Below are 11,104 nucleotides of genomic sequence, written 5' to 3' on the forward strand. Positions count from 1 at the left end.
TGCATCAAGTGAAGATGGCGACCGTCTACGAAAGATACAATTTGTGAGTATCAAAAGGCGTTTCATGTTCACATATAAATGTTCTGGTGACATGCAAACAATATTGGACACGAATGCTATGCGATGAACTGAAAGCAGCGTTCTCCGGGCTGAATGTCTGGTGTTCCGCGACCCGCCGGCGGAGTGGTCTGTCACTGCCGGGTTTAGCTAGCTGGCTGCTGGGGCTGGACTCTGGGTGGATCTCTGGGCTAGACGGGATCCTGACACACCTCGATAGAGACGAATATGTCCTGACACACCTCGAAAGAGACGAACGATCAGGTTAACGCGAGGGACGCAATGTGCAGCGGTCCAGTGGGTTATTGTAAAGGGTTCATTTTGATGCCTCACTCTGACAAAGCACAGGCATCTGCATGCAGTGCTGTGTCAGCAGGTCAACAGTTTGGACTCTATGGCTTCACGATCACTCATTCAATGTCACTTATTACATACCGTTGCATGTAACTTGTAGCATAATAAATCGAACTAAATACTCTTATACTATCGCTATTGTGAATAGATATATGACAGCTGACACACCCATACTGACATCATGGAGGTACAATGCTTCGCGCTGTTAACGTTTGGATTACGACGTCCAAACAATAGAAGTGTTGTGTTCGTTAAACTAAGCTCTCTAGCTTATGGTCTTTCAAATAGTTACGTGTTTCACCACAACTCCCTATACTAAAATGTAGGGCTCTTGTCACTGGGTTATTATATAACTGTTGTATAGATTTAACTGTTGTTAAATCTACTGCTCATTCTCCAGATATCTCTATAAAGTATGGTGAATTATTGTAGATTTGTTCTTAATTCAGATGAAAATAACCTTGATAATACAGGAGATTGAAAATCTTCAATCAACTTCCCCTAAAAGGTTTTTGCCCTTGATTTGGAAGAGTCTTGTAGTTGGTTATATCGATGATGAGCATCTTACTGACATAACCGCAACCTTGCATTTCTACACGTTCCTGTCAATGTGGTTTCAAGGTTTTTATGTCATTTTTCAAGCCCCAAATGCAGCTTTGGAGAGAACTTGTATAATTATAATATAATATATTGTTGAGTGTTTCTAGTTTGGCGACTCGATCATCTTGCTAGACAAGGAGTGTCATTAATCGCCCAATGAGACGTTGAGCCGCCATGGTAGCAGACAGCAGAACCTACAGTGTTCCTCCTCCCTCTCCAGGCACACCACGCCTGAGAAGCTCTTCATTGAGGCGTGCGATGAAGGGGCGGACGCGGTCCTGGCCATCGACAGGCTGTCAAACGAGATGACGTTTACAGGTAGACATGAGGAATGCAAAGTTGTCGTATTCGTTTACTGTTTCCACCAAAAACGACTAAAGCAGGATTGGCAGTCATGCTATGGATGGAATTATCTGTCTAGCAATGGCGTAATTTAAGTTTTAGTGAATCCTGCAATGAGTGCAGTCAGATTTACCTCAACACTGTGGAGCAATTGGCGTCATAATCTTTATGTAAATAATTGAATATGGACTGTGCATGGTCTTTGAGATTTGCCTCTTAACTTAACATATTTATCTGTCTGTATGTCTTTGTATGTATTCTTCTACTATGGACCATCGTTGTGTCCTGAATAAAGATTGATTGATTGATTGATTATCTGAAATCAATACACAGGCTAATACATATGTATCATTTTGAAACACGTTGTTGGACACACAAATGCACACATACAAATGTCTGATAAGACCTAGTGATGGAAACAAAATGAATGTCTGGCCTTCTCCAATGCATTTGATTATAAATAAGTGTCCTCTTTGCCAAACCTAACAGATTGAGTCATTTTTACATTTGTATCTGTCCAGGATGGACCGATCCATCATGATGGTGGTTAATGGTGGTTAATGGTGGTTCCTCATGCTTCCTGTGTTTTTCTGTTCCCAGTGAAAAGGGAGGTGCCGCCCTCCGCCGTCACCAGGCCTGTGTGTGGCGTCATGGGAACCATCCGCCTGGTAGCAGGTGGGTGTGGTGCAGCTCATCTGGGAGATGCTTGGACAGAGAAGGCCGGTTCTGATGCCACCATCTTAGAGCTTCTTAGGACATGCATTTTCTTTCCCTGGTTTAAAAGGAATACATGAAAGAAATGTTTTACATTGGAGCATATCTTCTGCTTAATCATCGCTCTATCAAAATCATTATTGTCCCAACACATATCATTACTTTATGGAAAGTGGGATATTTGTATCCGTCACTATTGCTGAGTGCTGCATCTGGTGTGTGTTTCTGCCACGATGTCCCGGTCAAGGTTATTGATCAGTGGAACATAAGAGAAGCCCTGATTCTGAACCCCCTCTGGCGATGTAGGGATGTACCTCATCGTCATCACCAAGAAGAGGAACGTGGGCAGCCTCCTGGGACACGCTGTGTGGAAGATGGTGGAGTTTGAAATCATCGCCTACAAGAAGACGCTGCTGCACCTCACTGAGGCTCAGGTCAGCATTCTAATGCGTCTCGTACTTCAAGCACAGTGTTTGGTTTACTGTTTAAACCCTGAAGCACATGTGAACAATTATACCAAGACTTGCTAATACTGTAGTATCACAGAATGGTTTTATATATATGTGGTTTACCGCTTACCATTTACTATTTATTTGATTGAACCGTAAACGTTCAAATGGCTAATCAATCAACAGGCTTCATCTGTATTCAGTGTCCTTCAGTTGTACCTTCCTTTCACCACTGAATTATGGAAGCTACAGTGGTGTCTAATAGCAGTTGCCAGTGTGCATTATTAATCAAGGCTTCCACTTAGGCTCTGCTCGTTTAAAAGCCGGCAGACTTTGGACCAGTGCCATGTTATCTATGTAAGGTAGACACACCACTGCTGAGCAGCAGACTGCTCAGGGAATCAGGGAATTCTCCAGATCTAGACCAGAACTTTCCCCCTTGACCAGAAATGCTTAGACGGTTTGCTTTGTTAGATATGCCATGCATTCTGATCGTCTCTAAACGAGGAAAGCACCAACATCTTCTTAAGTGAATTGTATATCAGATACAATTAGTAGGCAATGGTTACAGCAGTAACTTATACAACAAACACAGGTCACGCTTTGATAGGTTTCATTTAATGTCCGGTGATGTCATCACGTCCCATGGCACAATTCTTTACCAGAAATGTAAAATGCTCAGAGACAAGCAGAGACATTGCAGGTCCCAAGGTTCTATATTGATATAGATATATGGATATGGGAGGATGGATGGATATATTGTTACTATTTGGAAATGCACCTTTCTTTGGAGTACTGATTAGGTAACGGAATACTGAGAACCAGATGCTACCATGTTCTCGCTCTGTTGGAAATCGCTCAGTTGGAAAGATTGTTCACTAGTCCCTCTAACCTCTGATGTTAAAACGAAGGGATTGTCAGGCCTAGTTCTACAAGATAACCGGCTCAGCAGCCCTGATCCTATTAGCTTGGATAAAAACATTTCCGTATGCCTGCCAATGGTGGTTGTCTGAGGCTGCAGACCAGCGCCTGCACACTGTCCCACCTGCAGTGATACATTAATCTACAACGTTCGGTGCTAGACCTTTATCCGGCAAATGGTTTATGACAATGACAAGCCATCTTTTATATTGAGTGGTTTTACGTCTGCCACCAATCCCATTTCCCATGTGCAGTAGCACGGCATGAATACCAAATGTCAATTTCCGATATCATACAACATTAACAACATTGTACCCCAAAATGCTTCCATTAAATAGATTACTGAAGTTAATTATTGCTTAAAGCCCCAAAGGCTTAACTGCTTTCCCAAAAAGATGAGCTGATATTTAATAATAATGCTATATAATTGTTATATTCAAAATATATTTCCTTCCGAGACATTTTTCATGCTACGTGAAGTCATTGACCCATATACAATCTTATCAGTCTCTGGTGGTCGTTTCATGGCAAAAGTCAACCCAAGACTTGTGTAAATGCAGTATGTTGAACTCTATGTTGAATATTGTTATTTCCACCATGACGAAAAAAGCCCTGAAACATTCTGACGCGGTGGCCATTTTGTTTTTGCGTTTAGTCTCAGGAGAACAAGACGCTGCTGTCCATGGTGAGCAGCGTGCTGGCTACCGACGGCTTCTACTTCTGCACCGACTACGACCTGACCCACACCCTGCAGCGGCTGGCCAACACCAGCCCGGACTTCCAGGAGATGAGCCTGCTGGAGAGGGTAAGGCATTCGTGTCAGATTGCGTGTCGAATTTAAACTTGGGTTTGTTTAGGATGATCTCCCATTATGCACGACCAACAATAACAGATATTGTCATTGTTATTGAAGTATTTTACTCGTCACTCTGTCCAGGTGCGTTAGAAACCTGCTAGTGCAGCACTTGTTATGGTGCAGGCAAACCAGTCACCATTGAGTCTGCCTCTGTGGAGAAATATCGTTAATCTTCATTAGATTTCTGATTCTCAATGGAGTGGAATGGGTGGTTGACGTTGATCCCTGTGTGGTGCAGGCGGATCAACGGTTCGTGTGGAACGGGAACCTGCTGAGAGAGCTGGCGGCCCAGCCCGAGGTGAGCAGCGACGCCCTGCACACTGTAAACACTTGATTGTTCCACCAATGGAACCGTGAAACTCGGATTAACGGTGTTTTCTGTTCCTGTGCAGCTCCACAAATTCGCCCTCCCTGTTGTCCACGGCTGTATCCTTTCTCATCCATTTATTGTTCCTGCCTGTCTGTGAACCAGTCTACACTATGATCTTCATGTCATGCATTTGTGAGAGCTGGCCAGTATCACTTTTGGGTAAAAAAAAAAAAAACAGTGTTCCCAGCAGTATTTTGGGTGACTGTTTCTGAGGAGGAGATATTTGGGTGGGTAACCTGCCTGTTCCGGGCCCTCCTCACTACTCCCTGGTGAAGCCCCTCTCCTTGACTTGTCTGGCTCAGTCGTCGTCATGAAGCCATGCCGCATCAACGGGAAGATCTTTGAGTGGGTCCTCATCTCCAGGAGGAGCTGCTTCCGGGCCGGAGTCAGATACTACATCCGAGGTAAAGGATCCCCCTGCTGGCTTAAAGAAACACCAGAGACTTCTCTGTTGGGAAGGTCTGGATAGCACTCTGCCACTAAACATTGAGCTAGCAAAGAAGAAGTAGATGATGATGTGTTTGGACGTTTGGTTGAGCCCTTGGGATGTAACTGTTTTTAAAAGTGAATGTTTTATAATGAAAGTGATTCAGTTTCTGTTATGTTTTATGTTTCATAAATCGTGGCAATGGGTATGGTATTGGTGTAGGATTCAAATGGTAGTTTTAGTTTCCTATTAAGATTTGATGTGGTGGATATCAGGCGTTTGAGTCACCCATTCCTCGAGCTGCTAAGCGTCCGTAGCTCCTGACTGTGAGCTGGTGTGTGTGTTGGCAGGGATCGACTCAGAGGGACATGCTGCAAACTGTGTGGAGACGGAGCAGATTGTCCTCTATGACGGGGCACAGGCCTCTTTTGTCCAGGCAAGTACCGGCAAGCACTAGAACTACACGCACTAGAACGGCACGCACTTGAACTGCACTAGCACAAGCACTAGAACTACACGCACTAGAACTGCACTAGCACAAGCACTAGAACTACACGCACTAGAACGGCTAGAACTGCACGCACTAGAATCTTCAGAGGGCATCAATATCTAGGTACTTGTGATCCTTCTTTTCCATTTCCAAAAATAGTTCTAAAAATGATTTGATCTATTTTTAACTATTTTTATTTTTAAAGCGAGTCAACGTGACTGAGGCCCCATTTGAAGGAGTTTGCCTCCCAGTTCCTGTCTTAACATCTTGACTCCTCACAGACACGCGGGTCCATGCCCTTCTTCTGGTCCCAGAGGCCCAACCTCAAGTACAAGCCCAAGCCCCTGATCAGCAAGACTGCAAACCACGTATGAGCCGCCCCCCCCCACCCCCCCCCCCCCCCTTCACCAGTACACCGGAGCCCTGTGCCTCCCCCCGCACCACTAAGAACCTCCTTGTTTCCCCTCCCCAGATGGACGGCTTCAAGAGGCACTTTGACTCTCAGTTCCTGATCTACGGGAAGCAGACCATTTTAAACCTGGCACGTTTTTTTTCCTTCCACTTTTCTTCCGGTTTTGTTGGATTAAAATTGATTTGTTAAAATTCGTTATCATTAAAATATGGTGTTAGTCAATAAAGATGTCATTTTGTGCCTCTTGAAACTTGCCAGGTGAACCAGAAGGGTTCAGAGAAACCACTGGAGCAGGCCTTCGCCAAGATGGTGTCCGGGGCGGATAAGGAGATGATCCAGTGAGTATCTTCATCTTCATTACGGCTCCTACCAAACCCTGTGGTTTCTCTTCATGATTTAACTCGTCGTAATATGTTTATGACTTTATAGTGTTTTAGACCAACGAATAAACAACAACAAAAATCAAATATGAATATAAAATGACTGAATGATGACTGAAGAATTGTCCTGAAGCCCCATCAGCTGGCCTCTGCCTAACGAACACCTGTGTTTCCTCCTGTCTGTCTGTCTGTCTGTCTGTCTGTCTGTCTGCAGCTACATAGCCTTCGACTTCCACAAGGAGTGCAGCCGCATGAGGTGGCACCGTCTCCAGCTGCTGGTGGACGCCGTGGCAGAGAAGCAGGAGGAATATGGGTGGGTGTGTGTGTGTCTGTGTGTTGGTGTGCGTGTGCACATGCTGCTTTAATGCAAGCTTTCCCCCCCTTACTCAGAGTGAACGCTACCTGAATACAGGTTGAACCTCTTGTCTCTCTGTCTCCGTGCGGCATCTCAGGTATTTCATGGTGAACGCCGAGGGGAAGACGCTGGCCCAGCAGACTGGAACATTCCGCAGCAACTGCATGGACTGCCTGGACCGGACCAACGTCATCCAGAGCCTGCTGGCCCGCTGCTCACTGCAGTCCCAGCTCCAGGTCAGCCCTCCAGAGGGTTCTGAGTGTGATCCCCATGTGTGTCACCATGTGTGTCACCATGTGTTCTCAGTGTGATCACTGTGTGTGTCACCATGTGTGTCACCATGTGTGTCACCATGTGTTCTCAGTGTGTTACCATGTGTGTCACCATGTGTTCTCAGTGTGTTACCATGTGTGTCACCATGTGTGTCACCATGTGTGTCACCATGTGTTCTCAGTGTGATCACCATATGTGTCCCCATGTGTTGTGTAATGCCGCGTTGTTCTCTGGATGTTCTGCAGAGACTGGGCGTGCTGAACGTGGGCCAGAAGGTGGAAGAGCAGGCCCAGTTTGAACGCATCTACAAGAACGGTAAGCGTGACCCGCAGAACGGCAGTTCTTCCACAGTGTGGACCTGATGAGCCTGATGACACGTTCAGCTTAAGGTAGTGCGGTGTGAAGAAGCACAATGTCCATCTAAACTAGTCTTTCTTCCCACCGTGGACCCTGCCCCGCTGTCTGTGTGCTTTCTAACCAGCATGGGCTGACAACGCGGACGCATGCGCTGTGCAGTACGCAGGAACTGGGGCCTTGAAAACAGACTTCACAAGGTACACCGTCATACTACAAACGACATGGGTTATTCACGATTTGACCGGAGGTTGACCAATGTCATCTGGGATTATATATCTATAAAGTGTATGTTGCATTTGCTCAGAATTGGAAATGTCCCAAAATATAAAGTGGTCGTTAGGATCGTATTGCCAGATACTGTGGCTTTTGCCCTCCAGAAAGTGTAGGACCATGATTAATGTAACTGTTGAAGGATGGGGCCACACTACATGGTTTTCAAGGCTAATTGGGGTTTGTCAGATCCCAGACTCCCAGACTGAGTGTGTGTTTGCCACAAATGAAGAGTGGGAGAAACTGAATGCGTGTCTCCAACTTCAGGAGGTTAAAAGGGATTATATTTGTTTTTACATAATGTTACATTACATACTATCAATCATAGGCTGGCTATTCGTGATCCTGTCCCTCTGAAATGAATTGTGTGAGAGCCAGATTCCATGGCATCATGCTGACAGTGTGTGAAGAGACTGAAACGATTAACATATCACCATACAAGACATTCAGATTCTTAACGTGTGCTGAGATGCTTCACCTCATCGTCAATGACAATCTGTTCTTCAATCAATTCTTCAACCTGACCATTAATCAACGCTAAACGGATGGCAGTTACTAGAACCTACTTCTACACAGCGAGGCACTCTAACTCTGGCGATAGAGATAAACGAAAATGACCTGTTCCACCTTGACTTGTGTAACGGTAACCGTTTCAGGACTGGGAAGAGGACTCAGATGGGTCTGCTCATGGACGGCGTCAACTCCATGGTGCGCTACTACAAGAACAACCTGTCGGACGGCTTCAGACAGGTGCGTCCAGTACCGGCCCGACCCTGCTGAGGATATGTCACGCACCCCGACAAGCCACCGGTTGGTGAGGCTCACTTGACGTGTAACGAGGGATTCATCTCTCTGCGCAGGACTCCATTGACCTGTTCCTGGGTAACTTTGCGGTGGACGAGAGCGGCGGGCCCACCCCTCTCCGCGTCCAGAAAGACTGGAAGTTCCTCACAGTAAGCGCTTCACCGTCTTCGCTGTTTTAAACGACACAGCCACTGAAATCACACGGATGGCACCGATTATCGCAAACTGCTGTCGGTAATTGCCTTACAATAGATGAACAATTTGCCCTCGTTATTATGGCACGCAGCCGTCAGACAGTGGCGACGCAAACAGCCGCTCCAAGGCCACGTGTGCCACCGCGGTGACCACGTGACCATCGACTAAACTATTCAGACGCTTATTGTTTTACGCTTATCAGCTAAAACTGCCCAACCAGGCTCATTCAATCTGGCCCCCTAATCACCTCCCTATATATATAATTGGCTCATTCATTAATTTTCCCTCACTCTCCACCTCAAGCTGGTGTGTGGTGAGCGTTCTGGCGCTGATTGGCTGCCGTGCATCATCCAAGTGGGTGCTACACATTGGTGGTGGTTAGTGAGGTCCCCCCTTCACTGTAAAGCGCTTTGGGTGACTTGAGTGTCTAGAAAAGCGCTATATAAATTCAATCAATTAATTAATTAATTAGTTACTCCATAATGGAGTGCGGTTGCAGTCGTCAGGGCTGGTGGACCCTCTCACACTCCACCAACAAATCAAACCGAATCAGGGCTTTCCTCTGTGCTCCTTCCCTCTGATATCTGTTCCTGATCCGTGACGGCACGGTGAAGTGCGGCAGGCCTTTTGATTTCTTTGTAAGGTTGAGGTAGAGTCGCCGGTCTTGGATGACGGTCTCTTGGGTATGAATAACTCATTGTTGTTTTCCCCTGTGCAGCTGCCCATCATCATGTTGGTGGCCTTCTCCATGTGCATCGCCTCTCTGCTGCTGGCCGGTAAGTTCTGGCCTCCTCCATGCTTGAATTTATGCAGAAACAAACATGACTTGCACGGTATCATCCGGTTATAGATATTTATGATTCACTGGTTGTTCAATTTGCCATATCACCTTTTTATTTGATGGATAATAATCCCCCCCCCCCCTCTCCTCTTAGGAGACACCTGGAGTGACACCCTGGCATACGCCGCCATCTGGGGCGGGGCCGGCCTGCTCACGGCCGCAGTCATCATGTTCTATGGAACAGATTTCGTGGACGCCCCCAAGCTGGTCCACAAGGAGAAGATGGACTGAGTGTGTGAGTGTGTGACTGTGTGAGTGTGTTTGCAAAAGGAAAAGATAATTTCCTGGTCTTCCTCTTTCTCGGGTTATAGTTCCCTCCCTGTTTGCTTTGGGCTGCACTGCCTGCTGCTCTAGAACAGAGGTCACCCATAGATATATCGGTTCTTATCTTTCTGGCTCTCTCTGCCATGATTTCCTGCTGCACACGGGCTGCTTCTTATGGTTTACACAAGTTCTTGTTTCTGTATCTAAGGCCAGTGAGAGTCATGAGGGCTGGGTTGAAGTATTGGAAGTAAGTTGGCATTTTGCTTGCCAAATGTGTGCACAGATCCATTACTTTTAAAAGCACTTAAATTGTCCAATGGAACAATCAAATGTTCCACGAAATATTGATTAGCTATGTGGTAAGAATCGTGTTGCAGCTTGCACAGAGGTTGGTTTCTAGAAGTATTTATCTGGTATATAGGTCTCTTTCATCCAAATAAATTCCTGGGTGATGTTATTTATTAATTCTAACAATGGTTCTAAGGAAATTATGTCTGGTCTATTATTCTAGATCTGTGCTAATCCAATCTGTCTAAAATTAATCAAACCTACATACTTAATGCGTCTTCCTATCAACTTAATTGCAGAGTATGTATGCTGATTCTATTTTAGTATTGGCTCTTTGTTATTTTTGCACTTTTGGAACGATCAAATGACATGAATGCTCATTTCCAGATTGTGAAAGAATGTTCCAATTCCACTATTGAGGACCAATGTTGCTCCGTGGCTATTAGTACTCCAGATTGATCCGTTGATGTAATCTGTCCATTGTCTGTTTTGCGAGAGAGCTTTTGGCACTACTCTGGTAATGAGTTCAAATCCCTGTGTGGAAATTCTGCCTTAAAACTGTGCCCTTTACTGAAGAGGGCATGGATGTTTTGTTTTCTCACATGCTCATACATTCTAGAAGAACAGGTGTGATTTTAAGACTTGCTGTGTATGGGCGGATGCTAAGCCTTTCTGTTTTCATGTTCTCGCAAATTGTAGCATTTTTAGGAACCATGTTCAGAACAGATGCATCATTATCACAATTGTTAGTGTATAACATTTAAATAAAGATCAGGAGACGTTTTTCGATCCTATCCTTCATCATATATGATTGAATGGGACGTGTGACACTTGGAAAAACTTGTGTTCCAATGCACAAACATCCATTTGCAAAAAAACCCTCACCTAGTTTGACTAATTATGCATCCATTCAGTACATTGCACACATTTATTTGAATAGCTGCCGGCGTTAACATCAATATAGCATACTGTGGATGGGTGTCATGGTTTAACCGATATGTAAATGCTACGTGTTATGGAAGCCTTGTTATGACGTGTAAATCGAGACCAGACCACGGTGGCTCCGGGACGTTGAACTGCTGACA

General features: G+C 45.3%; 1 protein-coding gene across 1 annotated transcript; it reads left to right on the forward strand.

Moving 5' to 3' along the window:
• Positions 1–11,104, forward strand: sacm1la (SAC1 like phosphatidylinositide phosphatase a). Its single transcript, XM_084484399.1, has 20 exons — positions 1–43; positions 1,232–1,329; positions 1,954–2,028; positions 2,374–2,501; positions 4,093–4,242; positions 4,532–4,591; positions 4,686–4,719; positions 4,966–5,067; positions 5,441–5,526; positions 5,862–5,948; positions 6,053–6,121; positions 6,251–6,330; positions 6,587–6,685; positions 6,825–6,963; positions 7,246–7,315; positions 7,482–7,554; positions 8,284–8,377; positions 8,488–8,580; positions 9,345–9,402; positions 9,562–11,104. Exons 1-20 carry the CDS (start codon positions 15–17, stop codon positions 9,696–9,698), a joined length of 1,761 nt encoding a protein of 586 aa, XP_084340525.1. The 5' UTR covers positions 1–14; the 3' UTR covers positions 9,699–11,104.

Source organism: Micromesistius poutassou, assembly GCF_964030765.1.
Source record: "Micromesistius poutassou genome assembly, chromosome: 20".
Taxonomy (NCBI): domain Eukaryota; kingdom Metazoa; phylum Chordata; class Actinopteri; order Gadiformes; family Gadidae; genus Micromesistius; species Micromesistius poutassou.